General features: G+C 35.6%; 1 protein-coding gene across 1 annotated transcript in view; it reads right to left on the bottom strand.

The window, feature by feature from the left end:
• LOC127494927 (caseinolytic peptidase B protein homolog) overlaps nucleotides 1–21,580 on the bottom strand; it is a 35,213-nt gene that overhangs the window by 7,098 nt on the left and 6,535 nt on the right. The window contains exons 4-8 of the mRNA XM_051861152.1: nucleotides 14,923–15,026; nucleotides 12,129–12,257; nucleotides 6,024–6,121; nucleotides 3,667–3,781; nucleotides 111–188 (exon numbers count right to left, since the gene is read on the bottom strand). Coding sequence (XP_051717112.1) covers nucleotides 111–188; nucleotides 3,667–3,781; nucleotides 6,024–6,121; nucleotides 12,129–12,257; nucleotides 14,923–15,026 — 524 coding nt within the window. The remainder of the gene's footprint in view (nucleotides 1–110; nucleotides 189–3,666; nucleotides 3,782–6,023; nucleotides 6,122–12,128; nucleotides 12,258–14,922; nucleotides 15,027–21,580) is intronic.

Raw genomic sequence — 21,580 nt, 5'->3', positions numbered from 1 at the left:
AACATCAAAAAAAAAAAACAATGTTTAACATTTAGCAGATGCTTTTATCCAAAGCGCCCTTCAATATGAAAGAACAATGCTTGATATTGCCGGGAAAAGGAAGAAGTTACCGATTCCGGACGAGCCCAGGAAGAGGAAGACGAGGGGATGTTCTTCATCGTACCAGCCGTTCTCCTTCCTCCTAATGGCTGCCGAGAAAAACAGACAATAATTAACTCTAGACAGACAGACGGACAGTAATGACAGACCGGACGAGAGCAGATCTGGAAAAAAAGACAAAGACTGAGGAAAGACAGAATGACGGAGAGAGAGAGACAGACGGAGAGTGAGACAGGGCCTCTCTGCACCATTAGACACACACTAATTTCATTACGCTGCTGCAACGCTGGAGCAACTAAATCAGGTTAGAATAGATCCAGCAGAGACGGGCACGATAACACACGCTCACCATGGCAACCGGTGAACATGTGTGTGCGTGTGCGTGTATGTGCGTGATCGTCAACCGTCATTACAGCAGGAATATGTTTGTGTTGAGCTGTGTAAAAGACAATCCTTCAGTTTTTTCCCGAAACATATCACACATGCTTTCCACCTAAATGGGGACTTTGCATAGACTTCGCTTGTTTTTATATACTGATAGTTATAAATACTATAATCTGACCCTAACCTTAAAAAAAAAAAAATGGTATATTAAGTGTTTGTAACTACTGTGAACTAACATTTAAATTAATAATTTGATATAATGCACTTATTGTGTACATACATGTTTGTACTTATATTTTAAAAATACCTGCAGCTGTAAATAAATTCTGTAATTATATCCGTAATTCCACTGTTGACCCTTACCTTACACCTTAACCCACCCTTCCAACCAATCCATACCATCAAACCTGTCTTAACCAGTGTTGTGCAATACATTTTTATCATTTATCAGATGCTTTATCCAAAGAGACTTACACTGCATTCTAGGAATTTCTTTATCTTATTGTAAACTTTACTTACTGACTAATAATTTGAAAAACTGATGCACAAAAAGAAACGTACGACACTTACACAAAAACACACACACGTCACGCTTCATACACATACTGTCCTTCAGGAGACAGAACATTTCAAAGGCATCAGGATGTCACTCACTCACACACAACACACACACACAACACACACACTGTCCTTGAGAATGAACGTGTGATAACTCATTTTTAATCCCCGTTTATTATCAGCCAGTCAGATTCAACACACACACACGCACACACAAGACATCTGAACACAATCATTTAGACAAAATGATTCCTGGATAAAATTGTAAACATGACAGAAAAAGAGACAAAATTAAAGTTCCTCAACGAATCTGATTCCTAAAATCAACATTTGTGTCTTTTTGTGTACTATTTCTGCAGTAAGACACTAGAGCTGGTGTTTTATAGTGAAAAGCGTCAATCTGCTGTGTGTCATGTCTATCAAACACCCGTCAGACGACTCTATATTCACTATATGACACCAGCTCAAGTGTCTCATTGATTAAACACAGACCATGGAGGAAGAGGACGACTGTATCTGTGTGTAACAAAAGAACACACACATGCGTGTGCAGTGATGTACGTGTGGCGTGATGCTCTCTGTGTCTCGGGACTGAAGAAGGTAATGACATTAGTGAAGGTAATCACCACCAATAACCTTTAGCCCCTGAGAGCAAAAACCAGAATCAATCCACAGCTTCCTTTGTGTGTGTCATTTCACATTCGTCTTCAGCTCAATGATTGGGTTTAAGTGTGGAAAAAAAGACTAAAAATGTTGGAATTTCAGTACAGTTGTAGTTGTCATTGTTTACAACCGCATAATCTATAAAATCATCAATAGTTTAATCTGACAATGATGAACAAAAACCAAATCTCATCACAATGTGAGTAATTTTAACAATAACTATATAGATCATAATATAGATATTTTTGCTGGGAATAAGGTTGTTATGATGCCAACCTTTTTCACATTACCAGTCAAAAGATTAGAATAATTAAGATGTTTTTAAAAGAGTCTCTTCTGCTCACCAAACCTGCATTTATTTGATCAAAAATACAGTAAAAATAGTAAAATATTATTCCAATGTAAATCAGCTGTTTTCTATGTGAATATATAGTAAAGTGTAATTTATTCCTGTGATCAAAGCTGAATTTTCAGCATCATTACTCCAGTCTTCAGTGTCACATGATCCTTCAGAAATCATTCTAATATGATGATTTGCTGCTCAAGAAACATTTATGATTATTATCAATGTTGAAAACATTGATAATAACAATGTTTTTTTTCAGGATTTTTTGATGAATAGAAAGTTCAAAAGAACAGCATTTATTTGACATTATAAATGTCTTTACTGTCACTTTTGATCAATTTAATGCATCCCTTATGAATAAAAGTATTAATTTCTTTATATATATATATATATCTTTAAAATCCATATTTCCACAAACTTTTGAATGATAAAAGAAATGGAAAAAAAATATGAATGCCAAAATAAAACCATAAAAAAATGAAAAACAACAAAATTACTAAAACTTTAACTAAAATTACAGAAATAAAAACCTAAAAACGAATTAAAAATATTAACAAAAACTTATTTTATCACTGATGCTAAATGAACACTGGTTCAAATGTATTTAATGCATATGTGCATATTTGCAGCATCAGATCTTTATGATATATGTAAAAGTTTGTTTAGTGGTGTGTGTGTTTAATGTCTCTCTGTGACTCTGCCTGATGTATTCACTATATCAGCTCTCACAGATCAATAACGCTGGTTTTATCACAGTGCTGATGGGATCCAATTGCTTTCGGGACAATTTGCCACAGCAATAACTGTCCATTTATCAAATCAGAGGCAGAGATTCGGCTCACTGAAGCGTCACTACTTCCTCTGCTGTCTCTCTCTCAGAGATCCATGTGCAAAATCACTTATCAAAACCTGATCAAAACCCAATCAGGTCTATATAAGGTCTAAATAAGTCGCACCTGACTATAAGTTGCATTGTTAAGAGAAATGAATGGTGTGTAATGGTGTCATTGAATGGTGTGTATATAATATATAAATATATAATTACATATATATATATATATATATATATATATATATATAAATAATTTATGTAATGAAATATTAAATAAATAAATGTATGAATTTTGAACATTCAAACAAATTAGGCACTGAATTAAATACCTAAACAAGTTCTTTCATTCAATAGGAGTGTTCAAAGCTCAAACAGGGAAAAATTTACCAAAAATATGCCCTGCACACACACACACACACTTGATCGATAAACAAACGTGTGTATGTGTGTGTTCAGTATTTATTAGAGGTGTATGTTATTGTGTTTTAACTCATATCTGTCTCTCTGTCTGTCCTGGGACTCGTAGAGGAGAGACACACACACACACATCAGAGAAAAATCAAAGACAAATGAAGTATGAGCAGAAATTACAAACATGAGGACTGGAGAGAGTCAACTGAGCTGCTGGAAACAGAAAGACGCAGGAAGTGCTGGAGAGACGGAGATGCCGGCAGGAAGGACGAGTAATTGAGTTATGAAGCATCTTTGGCTGCACACGAAACTCAGCAGCAGCTGTGTAATACACACACACACACACACACACACACACACACAGAGTGTGTACCTGATGCTACTGTATTGATGGCTCCTTCCTGTCCAATGATGTGCTCCTTCAGTCTGCGCTCCAGAGGAAACTTCCTCCTCTCCTCAGCCTCCCGCTTCCGCTGGGCCTCCGCAAACTACAGACGAATCAAAGAGGAAGGACAGAAATGTTTGAAACTATCTTTCAATAACATACACTACAATCAGACATTAACGTTCAACTTAGGCTCTGTTAATCGTGAAGTTCTAGAGTTACAGCAGGTGATGAGGCGGAGCTAAACATATTACATATACATTTATGCTGGTTCTTGTATTTTAATCCAGTTTGATTTAAGTGCCGCATTTGACACAATAGATCACGACATCCTTTTACAAAGACTTGATCATGTAGCTGCGTTTCAGGGATCTGTGCTGAATTGGTTTGCATATTTGCATATAACTTTTTCTGTTAACCTGGGGAAATGTTTCTCATCTCAAGCTTCAAATCTCCTATGGTGTTCCACAGGGCTCTATTCTGGGTCCTCTTCTCTTTGCCTTATATATGCATTCACTCGGTCATATTATTCAGAAACACAACTTTCTATATCGATGACACTCGTATCGATGAAAATGTAAATTAAAGTCAAGTCAAATGTATTTGTATAGCACTTTTCACACATTGTTTCAAAGCAGCTTTACAGAATTCATGATGTTTATAATGTCTTAATATCATCATGCCTTATAGTCGCATTTATCAGATTAGAGCTGGATGATAATATAGTTACATTTTGTGATGATATAAACAATCAGGCAGCTGAGATTAGCTGTATAGTATATGTGGCTCTATGTGAGTGTACTGTGTGTATGAGGATAAAGATTGGGATACTTATCTATCCAACTTTATTTAAAGAGTGTCTGAGTTTTATCAGTGATGTCATCACCTGATCTGAGTCTGTCAGCAGGTGTGTGTGTGTGTGTGTGTGTGTGTGTGTGTGTGTGTGTGTGTGTGTGTGTGTGACGCCCTGAAGCCGGTAACAGTGATACGGGATCATGACAGTTTCACCTGCAACTCATTAAACCCTCCAACAGGATTACTGCAGATTACAGCCTTAATCCAGAGCAAATACACACAAATGAGCAGATTACTGCGGGACACACACAACAACAGCCCAAACTGTTAAATGAACACAATCCATTGTGTTCAGCAGAAGAAAGAAATTCATACAGGTTTGGAACAAAATGAGGGTGAGTAAATGAGGACAGAATTTTCATTTTTTTTGGTAAACAATCCTTTTAATCAGGTTAAAATGTGTAAAACTAAGATGAGATCCAGCGGAAAACAATCCAATTACTCCAAATATTTACAGCATTCACACTTAATTGATCAATGAACTTCCTTGACTTTTCCAGTCATCCATGATCACCGGACAGTGCTTTTAAAAATCATTTTAGATCAAGATTTACATTTTAAATTTACTTTACAGTAGTGCCATTGAGATAATATAATTTTTAAAAATATTTTGAATTATTTTTATTTTTGAATTTTCTGTTTTCATTTTAAATGTAAAGTTTTAGTCATTTTGTTGTGTTTTTGTCATTTTTATTAGTTATAGTTTTTTAAAAATGTCTATATGGTTTTTATTCATTTCATTTCGCTTTTAATTTGAGTTATTTTAGTACATAAACTAAAAGAAAATGAGAAATGTTGCAACTAGGTGAAATAAGTTTTTTATTTGTATTAATTTTATTTCAGTCTTAGTTTTAGTTTTTTAGTACATCCAATTAAATTAAATTAATTTATTACATTTTTATTTATTTTTATTTCAGTTTTAGTTATTTTAGTACAGCAAAATAAACTAAATTAAATTATTAATTGTTTTTATTAATTTTTATTTTTATTTAAGTTTGTTTTTATTAATTTTATTTCAGGCTTAGTTTTAGTTTTTTAGTACATCAAATTAAACTAAATGAATGTATAACCTTTTTATTAATTTGTATTTTAGGTTTAGTTTTTTTAGTACATCAAAATTAACTTTTTTTTTATTATTATTATTTTTTTTAGTATCAAATTAAATTAAATGAATTTATCACTTTTTTTATTAATTTTTATTTCAGTACATCAAAATAAACTAATTACTTTTTTTAATTAATTTTTATTTCAATTTTAGTTGTTTTAATACATCAAAATAACCTAAATGAAATTACCACTTTTTTTATTAACTTTTATTTCAGTTTTACTTTTTTAGTACATCAAAATAAACTAAAAGAAACTATCACATTTTTATACATTTTTTTATCAAGTTTCAGTTGTAGTTATTTTACTTTTATTGAACTCTAATAACCCTGCTTTCCATGATTTTGTGTGTATTTACTCCAGCTTTGCACACAGGCGTGTTTTACCGTGTTCTGCGACTCCTTCAGCAGCGTGGCCATCTCTCCCTCTTTGGCGTAGGTCAGCGGTGTGTGTCCCAGCTCGTTCTTCTGTAAGGGGTTGGCACCTGCACACGGCGAGAGGTCAGAGGTCAGAGGTTAACAGTAGGCTCTGGGGTCGAGCGGTTGTTCTCGGTCAGGGGTCTGCGAGGAAAGCGTGCCGTGAATGAACCTCGGGCAGGGGGTCTTCAGTGCACCGGCTGCATCCGGACGTCAGCGTGTGTGTTTGTGTCGCATCATGTCCTGTGGTGATGATGTCACACTGTGCTTGTGTTTGAACAATTAAAACACTCTGGTGTCACCGGTGATGTTTAACGCTGCCTTTTGCCCTGACCTGCCCCTGCACAAACGTGCCGATACAGCAAAAACACAACTGCATCTTAAGCACTCAAAATATGACAGTATGTGGGATTATAAATCACGGAATGCTTTATGGACTTATAGTTATTTTTGCAGGAAATTCAATGAAAAAAGAGTGTTAAATAATCATGTGTTCATATCTATTTTTGAGAGTCCAGTGAATGAAACACTTCTCAGATGCTTCATCTTATTTGCAACTTGATGGACACAAATCAAAAGATCAAGTGAATCATATCAAATGAATGAATCAGTGTACAAACAGATTCACACTTGAGTTCAAAACTAAAGACTCAAACCAAAATGATAGATTGTGATTGGATGAGACACACTTAATGTTACATTGTGACGGAGGATGAATACATTTTTTAATTTACATACTTCATAAAGAAAGAACATATAGCACGATTAACACCTGGAAAAATTGAGAAATAAGTCTGTATAAAAATTAGCATAAAATATTATTAAGAAGGAGATTATAAAAAGGTATATATATATATATATGTTTAGACAAAAATAAATCATGCAGACTTTCTTCCTCAATCTTATATAATACACATAAACTGGATATATCAGTAAAAGCACATGCAATATATTATTATACTTACGATATAACAATGTAAACATAATATATTTTACGATATTATGCAATATCATGAAACACACTCCTTTTATTTAGTTAAAAACGCAACATTTTTCAGGCCCTTTTATGAATTCTGTATTAATAAGGCAAGTTGTTCCTCTTATCCACTGTATAAACGCTCCAGTAAAGATCTCACGGTGTAAACCATCACACGCTCGCCTCTAACACAAAGAAATAGACAGAAATAAAAACATCATTCCACATTAAATTAGACACAAACTCACTCAAAGGAACAAACATTTCCTTCCCCACTCGTAAAATACAGTTTATCCACAAACACAGAATCAATATCTGTACACGGGCGTCTTTGTGGAGCGTCCCAGTCCCCGGGCATTGTGGGTAATCGCCCAGATTATTGATAAAACCTTAAATGTGTCCGTCTAACAAATCTCAATCGATAGCGGACAAACAGAAAGAGGAAAACTAATAAAGAAATACAAGACGAGCACGTCTCTCCTCCGCAGCGAGTCTCTCGTAGCGACGTAATAAATAGCATCATTTAGTCGTCTAATATCACACACCGTTCCCTCCGGGCCCGCGGCTTCAGGGCGACACACACACACCTACTGCAGCTGGTGGCAGTGCGGGCCGGTTTGACCCCTAGGGGTCAGGGTTCACGGCGCGGGTGATCAGTCACATCCCGCGGCCCTGGGCGTCGGGGCGACCGCTGGAACCGTCCCCAGGTAGGGTGAGCTCTACTGGGGCAGCGGTCGGAGCGCAGGCAGCCTGCACCTCCAGCGAAGCGGTGATCGATGGAGACACACGCTGACCAGCCGCTCATGAGGGAAATAAAGCCGCTCACCTGCCCGCAGGTGTGTGTTCGGAACTTCAGCGGACTTCAGAGAGCAAAACTGATGAAAAATGTCCTCAGAAGTTCAAAAATTCCTCATAGAGAAGAAGAGACCTGCACTGTGATGCAACTAGACACGTTATTTTTATGATGTATAACACAATCACGGCAATCAGAACACATGCTATAATCATAATTAGGGGTTCAAGTGCTTCGCCTTATTGTAATTGTTACATTTTCCAAGGATCAGCATTCTCCCCTAAAAGTGATCAAGCAGACCAAACCATAAGTCGCAGAGACTTGAAACTTTGAGGACTGGTAGTCACACTGTCTACATCGTCAGAAATTGTCTGGTATTCTGGCGAACTTTTTGGGTATTTTGGATTTTTTGAAAAACCTACTAAGTTTTTGTAGATTCTCAGGAGATTCTCAGGAGTCTGATTGTCAATAATTATCAAAAAAAGTTGAAATTTCGATTCACAGTCCCTAAGGGGGACAGAATGAGATATTTTCACCAAATTTGGTACACTTATGTAAGAACTCATTCTGTGGTCGCATGAAAAAAGACTAGGCGACTGGCCACTTGGTGGCGCTATAACAGGAAAAAAAACATGGAAATGGCTATAACTACTTCACCGTAAGTCCAATCAACTTGAAAACTGGCATGCAGTGTCTTTGTCTGAGGTGTCATGACTGTCTATGAGAACATGTCCGCCATCAGCCAATGAAGTTTGAGCAGCTATACGACAAGGTTAACGGAGGCCGATCGGAATGAAACTCGCTGGACCTGTTTGACTCACGGCCCTAGAGGCCTGTGAGAAATTCAAAAGAAATCAGCCACCAGGGGGCGCCTTCGCATTTTTCAAATGCGTAAAGGATTGTGTATCACGCAATTTTTTGCACACACCCATGACATTCATACCACATGGTAGAACTCCTCATTCTGAGCGTCTTTGCCTCTGGGACCGCCGCTGTCCATCGAATCGTTCGTTAAATATTGGAGATTATTTCAAAAACCAACTATGGCGAACTGAACTAGTCCTAGGTTTTTGGCTCAACCTCGATAAAACCACTGCGGCACAGTTCTAGGGACTCTCTAGGTCAATAGTTATCAAAAAAAAAATTGAACTTTGGCCTTTAGATAGCTGTGGGTCATTTTAAAAACAGGCATGGCCAAGTCTACCCAAAAGCCTATCGTTCCTAAACAAAAACTCAGAACTTCACATCATTACGTGAGCACATGTGGCACATGATTCTAAAGAAGCATACATACTTTTATGGAGATCGGATTATAGGTGGCGCTATAACTGTTAAAAGTTTTAAAACCCATATATTTCCAATGGTAAATTGCCTGTATTGGCTGTAAATGGTCTTTTCTTATTATGATTTAAGTGGTTACATGCTTGCTAAATAAAATGTAATATCTTTTTGTGCAGCTATATTTTATATTTATTATTATTATTCAAAGAATAGATTTTTTTAATTCAGCAAGGGTGCATTAAACTGATCTAAAGTGACAAAGACATTTATAATGTTGCAAAATATTAAAATAAATGCTGTTCTTTTGAACTTTCTATTCATCAAAGAATCCTGAGAAATAAAATGTATATTTTCACAAAAACATGAAACTGTTTTCAACATTGATAATAATCATAAAAATTGCTTGAGCATCAAATCATCATATCAGAATGATTTCTGAAGGATCATGTGACACTGAAGACTGGAGTAATGATGCTGAAAATTCAGCTTTGATCACAGGAATAAATTACACTTTACTATATATTCACATAGAAAACAGCTGATTTACATTGTAATAATATTTCACTGTTTTTGTTGTATTTTTGTTCAAATAAATGCAGTTTTGGTGAGCAGAAGAGACTCTTTTAAAAACATTAAAAAAACTTTTTTATGTAAAGCACTTCTATGCATTTAATGTATGAAAGGTGCAATATCTATAAAGTTTATGATTATTATCAGTCAGTAGAATCATTTCTGTTTTCATGCTGATGTTCAGTGCTGTCTATGTAGGCTGTAGTGATGTTCATATTTCAGGGACAGACAGACGGAGAGAGACAGACAGACGCTCCTGTAATGCGCTCCCATCTCATTCTCATTGCATTAGCGTGGCACTGTCTCACACTGATGATGTCATCGCTGTGATAGATACACCTCGCCGGGACACACGGCGCTGCTCTGTCTGAGGGGGCGTGGCCTCATTCCCCTAAGACTTATGGGTAATGCGCTGCACGCCATAATCCAATTTCTCGGCATCAAAACGAGCGATTTTGTTCTTTGTTTCGGGTCATTTCTGTCACTTTAATCTAAAAATGCATCTGCTCCAGAAAACATCCAGTGATTTATAGAACGTGTTGAAGCTTAAAGTGAGTGTGTAACCGCACATCAGACATCAGACCGAGACACAGCGTATTTAAGAGTTACAAAGCGTGAGTGTGTGTGTGTGTGTGTGAGCCCTGTGGCTATAATAACACACTCATGTAAATCACATCACACACACCTTCCTGCCACCTCTCATGTGTGGGTCACATAACACACTCCAGAGGTCAAAGGTTAAGCCTGATGGCCTCAGGCGAACAGGAAGAAGCACTGCTCTATATTAGACAGAGAGAGTGAAATACAGACTCTCTCGTCACAAACCCGTTTTCTGCTCCAGCAGGTGTATTAAAGTGCATCTGATCACTTTTACTCATTTTCAATATTTTATATCTCAATATTTTGTCGATAACAATAATTTGACTATATTTAGCTGTATTTTATTTTGCTTCACAGCAGTGACAGAAATTAACTTTTCCGTTATTTGCCCCTTAAATTTTTTTTTTTTTACCTTTAAAAGGGCATTTTATTTTAACCTTATTGCATCATCTTTTATGTCATTCTGCACTGCAGAAGTGGCACAGAAGCTGCATCTAAAGCAGAATTTATACCGCAATTACTACTGCATACAAGTAAGTGGCAGCGAGTCACTTTCTTAATGAGTGAGTCATTGTATTATTCACTCAACCGATTCATTCAAACAACTGATTCATTCATTAACAAATCAAGCAAATGTCTTTATGAATGGATCACTGAATCAAAAGCTTTGTCTAAAATGTAACTTACAATATTAACTTTACGTTTATTGAACTGTTGTATAAAATCAATATCACATTTGCAATTGTGATGATATTGGAGAAAAACAGCACTTTTGCTTATGTGATATTGCTTAACCATATAACATAGAAATATAACACAAACTCATATGGCACCATTTTTGCTCTCATATATATTGAATTTCTGGCTCATTCTAACTGCATTCGACTAATCAACATCACACAGTGAAACTGAGTGCTATCAAGGTTTTGTTTTCACTTGATAATACTTGATAATGTCAGCTTCAGGGCCGTGAGAAGAAGGGCACCCTCTTATAATTATTTATAAAAAGTAAGTTACATATTATTGATCATCTTTTTTTATAATTACACTATTAAACACCATACACTATAAGGCTGTTATACCAATTAAATGAAATCAGTATCAACAAAATCCATTTACACTGCAATTACAATTCCCTAAATGATGTTATGAGATTAATGTAATAAATATAACATTTTGAATATAGAAATATGAAATGTTGGGGAAAATGAAATGTTACTATTATATGAATCTAAAACAGCCAGTAGGTGGCGGCAAGTCGTAATAAGTGAGTCATTGAATTATTCATTCAACCCATTCGTTCAAACCGGTTGATTCATTCATGAAAGAAGCAAGTGTCCATTGACTTTATGAACAAGTCACTGAATCACTGACTCACACGATTCGTTCAGAAATGGTGAATCATTCAAGAACGAACTTTGTTTGGAACTATTTTCGTTGGCAAAATAAAGTCAAAATTGTCAACGTGTCTAAAAACTGACACTAAAATAGTTCATATAATCAACTTATTGTTTATTGAACTGTTGTATAAAATGAATACTATATTTTGCAATCGTGCTGATATTCAGGAAAATAGCACTCTTGCTTGTGTGATATTGCTTAACTACATTATGTTATAAACACAAAATACAAGAACTCATACAAGGGCAATTCATATCTTAAATTTTGGGGGCATTTTTCTTAATTTTGGTGGCATTTCGGACCTTGTGCGATGCTATTTTATGTCAAAGCCAGACTAGCTTGTTGTTAATTTTAATGGAGGGCTATTGCCGAAGTTAGCCTGGCTGTATTGAGATAGACATATTGACATTTCCTCCATCATGGGCATCTCTTCAGAATGAGTGTATTTTCTCACCTGCATCCAGCAGCATCCGGACGGTCCGCAAGTCATCAGCCAGAGCGGCGTAATGCAGAGCCGAACAGCCACGGAAAGAAGCGCGACTGCTCAGACGATTACTGAACTCGTCCTCTCTGCTCACCAACACTGACAGACAGACAGACAGAAAGTTGTGATGAAAAGCTGCTAACAAAAAAGGGTCATTTTTATTTGATTATTTGAAATGAAAGCAGGTTGGTTGTGAGGACGGACACAAACACTGAAATACTCCAGTGCTGCTTTACTAAATATCAGAGCGCACATCTGATTCAATTACAGGAACTAACCAATGAATAATAACTAGTTTCAGACCATTCAGAATTCACTTTTTATATGAGTTAAAGAGCTCATGAAATCAGTGAGTATTGTGTCTTTTAGGTCAAGTCTATATTTTTAAGCTCAAATATCAAATATGCAAATATACTCATTAAAGATGACAATAATAATTGATTTCAGACATTTCAACAGCTCATAAAATCCTATCACACGTGTGAGGAAACTACAACAATAACACTATATACACATAACAATCACACAATATAGCTGCAAGCAGAAATTAAGGGGCCAAGAACAACAGAAGCAAACACGGAAGCTAGCAGCAGACCAACAATGTCATAATGGACTATGATAGTAACAGAGACAAAGACACTGCATGTCAATTTTGAAGTCAATCAGACCAACAGTACTGTAGTTAGAGCCAATTTCATGTTTTGTTCAATTATAGAGAAGTGGTGCAGTCAAACCACTTTTTTTTGTGTCCTCAAAGTGCTCCATACATAAGAGTGTCAAATTTGGTGAAAATATCTCATTTCGTTATAGACATTTATATGTATAAACTCATAAAAAAATGACCCACACCTGACTTTAATTGCATTTTTTGCCACTTACTATCAACATTTTGGTCATTAACTTATAATCAATGACATATTTTTTCGATTTTCCTACGGTTTCAAAGATATTAGCGAAAGTCGTTTAAACGACAAACCATAAGCCAAAACCTAGCATGTCTGATATTGTTGGACTTGGCAAGGATTCGTGAAAATAAGTCAACCAAATCCAAAGTTATAAGCACGTAAATATTTTTGAAATATTTGAATTCCATATTTTTGTCGGCATGGTCTGAAGATGATCTGGTTTAATTTTTGGAAAAATCTGAGCATCGGCCCATGAGGAGTTTGAAAAAGTATGTTTTTCAAAAATTCAAAATGGCGGAAAATGACATAGGATGCAATCGAATATTCTTGAGCCAAGGAATCAGAGGAAAAAAGAATTTTGTTTCTAGTCCTTATGGTTCATTATTAGCATAAGTTGTTAGCATAAACATGAGTGAAACTTTGGACAGGTGGTGGCGCTAGAGGGACTGAGTTAGAGACTCCAAATTTGCTATGTAGACAATTCAGACGGGCCTCTATCTGTGTGCCAAGTTTCCCGCGAGCAGTTCTATGGCTGCCATAGACTTCCAGAGTGGAAGAAACGGAAGAAAAAGAATAACAAGAACACCAATGGATACCATAGGTGCCTACAATTAGCGCCCCTAATAATAAAGCCAGATTGAGAGACAGAGAATTTATTTGCATATTTTCCATTACTAACTAATATAATAATATATTTAAATTTAAAATAAATGTTGCCGATTGTTCACTTCCAATTTTATGCCATACAGTCATTTTTATTTAATAACATTTTATTTCAAAATGTGTTAAAGAACTCATAAAAAAATCAGATTGAGTGTCTTTTAAAGGTCAAATATACAAATACACTCATGAAAAACACACACAAAAAAATTAAAAATTATATATATATATTTATATACACACACACACACACACACTGATGACATCATCCTGTACTCAAGGGCATTCCACATGTCCTGCCCAACTTCCTGTTTTAACAGGAAACCGGAGAGAAAGCAAACTGATTTAATGGGTTCTTCAATGCTACTTGTTTACTCCATCTGGGCTATTTGTATGTTATTTTTATTTGGCAATACAAATGTAGAGTTTTCTGCAAAACAAAACACTGAAACCGAGTCCCAGACAGACAGAGAAAGAGACCGAGACGGTTAAAATGAAGGAGTGGCTGATGATGTTCAAAGGCGTTCTTAAAATAAGACAAACCGTTTGAATTAAGAACAAACGCATGTAAAACCGCTTGCATAAAGCGTGCGATTATTCTCCGCGCAGACACACACAAATAAATCATAAAGCTGCAACAGTGTTTTTCTTCTGTCCATGTACAGAAACATATTTTCTCTCTGGGCTGCTGTCAGGCGGGTCGTCACGGGTAACTAATGTCTAAGAGCCAGATAATCACAACAAAACCCAATAAACCGTCAGACGACCAGAGCCCAGCGATCCATCACACACACACACACAGTCTCGTGGAATATTCTCATATTCCACACACACACACACACTCACACACACTCATTCATCATGGTGCTTCAGGGAAAGATGCTCCTTCAAGACCAAAAAACTGCCAACAAAACAAATGTGAGTAATATACATACAGCAGCCAGATATGACACGCGTGAGTGCTGCACGTGTGTGTGTGTGTGTGTGTGTGTGTGTGTGTGTGTGTGTGATGAAAAACACTTACAAATAACACGCTGCTAAATAAATCGTGTGCCGATATGCAAACAGCACAAAATGAGTGCGTTAAAATTGATCTCTGTAATAACACACACTCCTGCTGTTTACATGTGTGCATGGATGTTTTTTTATGAATAACAATGAAGATTATGATGATGACATATCAATGTTGGCCGTCTCACCCTCTAATGAGTGAACACCCTTCTCTCGAGCCGTCTCATACACGCTGTTGAAGTCATCGCCCAGGTTTGGATCAGCACCCGCCTCCAGCAGGACCTTCACCACACTGACAAACACACACACACACACACACACACACACACACACACACACACACACACACACACACACAATCATTAATAACAGCGTCATCTCAATCTGTGCAGCACAATATATGAGTACAGTGAACATACAGATCACATTGCACGTTTTTGGTGATTTAATTGGTTTTTATCAAGTATAAGATTGATTTTAAACTGTTTATCTAAATATGTTTCAGTTCATAATTTGAGTTCTTGAGTTCATACAGTAATGTGAATCTTTAGAGATCAGGTCAAACTGCTTTTAGCCATTATGATTCACTGAGAATCTTGAACCTTTTACATATTTAAATTAGACAATTTCCAAACACATTTATGTTTTTAAAAAGACATTTTGGTAATACTTTACAATAAAGTACCTAACATTAACTTACAATGAGCATCGCATTTGTTACTATATTTATTAATCTTTGTTAATGTTAGTTAATAATAACACAACCTTTCAGTGTTCATGTTAGGGTCTGAACATGTCATCACATGAAGAAACGTTCACATGACATACAGACAGACAGAGAGATAGTCATTAATATGAATAAAAACATCACGTCTGCTCATTATTTGAACTGATATTCAATATTTAGAAAATTATTGCAGAAAATGATTGCAGCACATTATTTGAATAATGATTGTTGAATATTTTGAAAATTATTGAATCATATTTGAATAATGACTGTTGAATATTTAAAAAAAAATTCTACCACATTATTTGAATGATTATTGAATATTTAGAAAATTATTGCAATTATTAAATTTTTGAATATTTAGATTATTATTTCACCAAAATATTTGAATAATGACTGTTGAATATTTAGAAAATTTTGACATCACATTATTTGAATAATGACTGTTGAATATTTAGAATATTATTTCGCCATATTATTTGAATAATGATTGTTAAATATTTAGAATATTTCGCAACATTATTTGAATAATGATTGTTAATTATTTAGAAAATTATTTCGCCACATTATTTGAATAATGATTGTTAATTATTTAGAAAATTATTTCGCCACATTATTTGAATAATGACTGTTGAATATTTAGAATATTATTTCGTCACATTATTTGAATAATGATTGTTAAATATTTAGAATATTTCATCACATTATTTGAATAATGATTGTTAAATATTTAGAAAATTTTTATGTCACATTATTTGAATACTGACTGTTGAATATTTAGAATATTATTTCGCCACATTATTTGAATAATGATTGTTAAATATTTAGAATATTATTTCATCTCATTATTTGAATAATGATTGTTGAATATTTAGAATATTTCGCCACATTATTTGAATAATGATTGTTGAATATTTAGAATATTATTTCGCCACATTATTTGAATAATGATTGTTGAATATTTAGAATATTATTTCGCCACATTATTTGAATAATGATTGTTGAATATTTAGAATATTATTTTGCCACATTATTTGAATAATGATTGTTGAATATTTTTAAAATTGTGTCACATTATTTGAATAATGATTATTGAATATCTAGAACATTATTGAGTCACATTTTATGAATAATGAAAGTTTTTGACAATGAACATGAAAACTGAACAATAAACATTCACACGACACACAGACAGAAACTCTTGGTAGTGTATATGAACAGTGAGTCAGTATCTTGACAGACAGACAGGGCGGGTCAAGCGTGTGTTGGGAGGGTCCACTGTTGTCGTGGAGATGCTGCTGGCCCGGAGCCATTCGGGGTTCCAGAACACTTGAGTTAACGGAACACACACTCCCGAAAAGAGTCAGTGCTGCATCAAAGCAAACATGTGTGCTATGGAGACCATGACACACACACACACACACACACACACACACACACACACACACACAAGCATGATGCTTAAATCTGGACATGAAGGTACTAAAACTAAGAGATTGGCACCATTTCTGATGTTCTGAGCAGCAGTACATTCAGTCTCTCAGTGGATGTTCTCAGTTGCAGCAGTATGTCTGGACGATGTTCTCAGGGTCAGAATGTTTATGTATGAGATGTGGCGAGTTTTAAGGGAAAACGGACCATATGTGTGAGACCAAAGAGTAGTGACCCTGAGCAAAGCACAAACCCAAACACAACAGTGTGTGTCGAGTCCCCAAAAGAGATCAACCGCACAGAAACTGCTGATTCCTTTACTGAGGAGTGTGTTATTATTCTGCATGCTATTTTGTATAAAACTCTTTCATAAACTACAGTAAAAATTCAACAATTCAATTTATCAACCTAAAGCAGGAAATGTCACACACACACACACACACTGAATCAAATCAAACACAACCTAATTCATTTACGTACAGTTGAACAATCACAATTACCACTGTTCTGACCCTAAAACAAAATTGGATATTAGAAATTGTTTTGAAATTGTTGCTCATATATTTATGTGGTAGTAAAACATTCAAGAAAACACAAAGAGCGTGAATGCTATAAAGTATCACAATAGATCAGGACAGAGTTAGTTATTACGTTTAAAACAACAGACATTATTCTACACAGATATTTCATATCTGATCAAAACACGACGAGATCACAGCGAACATACGGACACACACCTGCCTCTGTGAACCTGTGTTTACAAAACACACCTCAGGCAGGACTCTTCCTTCCGCTCACACACACACACACACACACACACACACGTCCAGCTGTCCAGTGCATATCTGTATCTGACAGGTGGTACGAGCAAAGGTCAAAGTGCATCTGTGTTCAAGTGTTAGTGAAGATACTTTACAAAACTACACACTGCTCTGATTTAAACTGGTTAAACTAACCAATCTGCTCATTTGAACCATTAGTTACTCTAGTTATACAGCTACACAACAAAACTAGCTGGAAATTATCTTTAAATATTTAACTATAACATGAGATCACTTTTTTTTGCAATTCAGTTAGTATTTATATTTATAAGGTATTTATAAGGATCCAAAACAATAAGGATCTTAATTAGAGACAGAATTAAACTAAAAATAAAACTAGAAAACACTCTAATTCATAGAACTGAATTGAAAAATAACTACAGTGAATTGGGAATTACACTATATTGCCAAAAGTTTTGGGACGCCTGCCTTTACGTGCACATGAACTTTAATCACATCCCATTCTTAATCTGTAGGGTTTAATATGGAGTTGGCCCAACCTTTGTAGCTATAACAGCTTCAACTCTTCTGGGAAGGCTTTCCACAAGGTTAAGGAGTGTGTTTATGGGAATTTTTGTCCATTCTTCTAGAAGCGCATTTGTGAGGTCAGGCAGTGATGTTGGCGAGAAGGCCTGGCTCACAGTCTCCGCTCTAATAAAGGTGTTCTATGGGGTTGAGGTCAGGACTCTGTGCAGGCCAGTCAAGTTCCTCCACACCAAACTCGCTCATCCATGTCTTTATGGACCTTGCTTTGTGCACTGGTGTGCAGTCATGTTGGAACAGGAATGGGCCATCCCCAAACTGTTCCCACAAAGTTGGGAGCATGAAATTGTCCAAAATGTCTTGGTATGCTGAAGCATTAAGAGTTCCTTTCACTGGAACTAAGGGGCCAAGCCCAACCCCTGAAAAACAACCCCACACCATAATCCCCCCTCCACCAAACTTTACACTTGGCACAATGCAGTCAGGCAAGTACCGTTCTCCTGGCCACCACCAAACCCAGACTCGTCCATCAGATTGCCAGACAGAGAAGCGTGATTCGTCACTCTAGAGAACACGTCTCCACTGCTCTAGAGTCCAGTGGGGGCATGCTTTATGCATCCCAACTGCATCCCAGTTGGCGACTTCTGCGCACTGTGCGCCTCAGCATGCGCTGACCCCATTCTGTGATTTTACGTGGCCTACCACTTCATGGCTGAGTTGCTGTTGTTCCCAATTGCTTCCACTTTATGATACCACTAACAGTTGACCGTGGAATTTTCAGCAGTGAGGAAATTTCACGAATGGACTTATTGCCAGTACCACGCTTGAATTCACTGAGCTCCTGAGAGCGACCTATTCTTTCACAAATGTTTTTGGCAATATAGTGTATTTGAAACATTTAACTATAAGATAATTTCAATAATTTTTTTGCAATTCAATAAGTATTTTTTGGTACAAAACATTGAGGCTCTTAATTAGGAGACAAAATTAAACTTAAACAGATGATTTTACACTTAACAAAATTAATAAAAGTAGAAAACACTAGCTCTAATCTGCTAAATGCGACTAGAAGGAATGAAGGTATTATCAAGTGCTATAGAAATACATCTGACTTGACTTTAGAATTTTTGGATTCTTTTTCATTAGATTCAAATTCTATTCTTTACAAACATCATGGATTCCGTAAAAACCACTCTACTTCTATGGATTTGCTTCACCTGACTGACAAGGTTCCCCTTGCACTTAAAAATCATGAATTTACTGTCAAAAGCTTTTGATACAGTTAATCATTAAATTTTATTAGAAAAGTTGGATAAATATGGTTTTTATATTACATATAAAGGGTTGAAAATTTTAATTTTGAATATAAGACAGCTTGTTTTTTAAGGGTTGTTATTCTAGCAAAGCAAGATTACTCTGTGGGGTTCCTCAGGGGTCTGTTCTGGGACCCTTACTATTTCTTATCTATAAAAAACAGCTTAAACACATGATTTTACACTTAACACAATTAATAAAACTATAAAACAGTCTAATTTAGAGAATTTAATTGAAAAATAACTACATTGAATTGGGCATAATCTTTAAATATTTAACTATCATATCATTTTTGCAATTCCAATCAGTATTTATCTGGTATAAAACAAGGATCACAAATAAATGTATACAAAACATAATTAATACAATAAGAAAGCAATTTAGAGAACTGATTTTAAAGCATAGTGATGAACAAACAACAAAAACGAAACACAAGATGCAAAATGCTGTGCAGACACTCAAATTAATTACCATTTTTTAAACAGGTTAATTTACATTTCATTTGTACTGATGGAGCTGCAAAAAATGTATATAACTGGAGAAACTGCATTACATCTACCGTTATGTGCTTCAGTTAGTAACGTCACTACTTTCAGTTCTCTAAAAGAGAACATTTATCTTCATTGAGTGTTAAAAACTCTTTGCATTATCCCAATATGTTGCAATGAAATGATGAGAGCGGTTACGTACTAAAGTTCATCCGCTGCCCTCATTAACAAAACATGCCCTGTTCCCACCCACTCCAGAATAATCCCAGCACATTCCCACCGCGGCTCGCCCTTCTCAGGACCTAAATGAGGGATAATCCCCCTCTCTAGAAGCCCCTTTCACCTCGCTTTCTCACTTCTCCTTTCTTTATCCTGGAGTGAGGCGTTGTGCCGTTGGATCGGAACGGTCAACAAGGGTTCCTCTTCATTGCTGGTCATTGTCCACGTGAATGGACAGATCTGGGTGGTGGCCGTCGCTGGGTTAAGAGTGCAAACAGTCTCACACACATCAAAGCTTAGCAAACATCTCAGTCTAAAGCATATCCTTCTTGCTTTTAAAAGAGCAACAGTCTCAGACTTTGATCACGGTGGAGCTGGTTCGCTATCGGAGCATCTATCCCGACACGAAATACTCAACAACTCAACAAAAACCAGACCGGTGTCGTCTCTGGGATACACGTGCGGTTCACAAATTGCATGAACATTAAAATGTAAAATGTAACTATATCATTGCCCAGCTCTAATCTGCTAAATGCGACTAGAAGGAATGAAGGTATTATGAACATTAACATAATGATCTTCTGTAATGTGACGAGCGCTATACAAAAACATTTGACTTGACTTGATTTTAGGGTTCTTTTTCATTTAGATTCAAATTCTATTCTTTACAAAAATCAGTATGAATTCTGTAAAAACAACTCTACTTATATGGCTTTGCTTCACCTGATTGACAAGTTTACCCAATCATGAATTTACTTGTAGTATTTTTAGAGAAATTAAGTATCATTTTATTGGAAAAGTTGTATAAATATGGTTTTCATGATATTACATATAATTGGTTGAAAAATTACATATTTAATAGAAGACTGTTTGTTTTAAGGGTTGCTATTCTAGCAAAGCAAGATTACTCTGTGGGGTTCCTCAGGGGTCTGTTCTAGGACCCTTACTATTTCTTATTTATATAAATGATTTGTTGAATGTTTCAAAAATTCTTACTCCAATAATGTTTGCAGATGACACAACCTTAGTTCTCTCTCACTAAAATTTTGATTAAGAATGCAAATGATGGTCTAATCGCTTATGCAAATTGGTTTAATTTCATTTAAATTTAAAAATATATTATAAATATAAAAAAATCTAATTTTATTATTTTTAGTAGTAAAAATTATACCCTAAGAATTTATTAAACATTACAATTTAGTCTATTGAGGTGCCTCAAGTGTTCCAAATTTGAAGCTGATATCACAAAAAGTGAGCCTGTTTAAAGGTTTTAAAGTACCAAGTATGTGTTTTAATGGTAACGCATTGTCCAATTTCAAAACGGTTTTCACAGGATAAATTGAGGAAAATAAATTTAGAGGAA

The sequence above is a fragment of the Ctenopharyngodon idella genome, chromosome 15, assembly GCF_019924925.1.
Source record: "Ctenopharyngodon idella isolate HZGC_01 chromosome 15, HZGC01, whole genome shotgun sequence".
NCBI classification, from domain to species: domain Eukaryota; kingdom Metazoa; phylum Chordata; class Actinopteri; order Cypriniformes; family Xenocyprididae; genus Ctenopharyngodon; species Ctenopharyngodon idella.
This window is presented reverse-complemented; position numbering and strand designations above follow the sequence as displayed.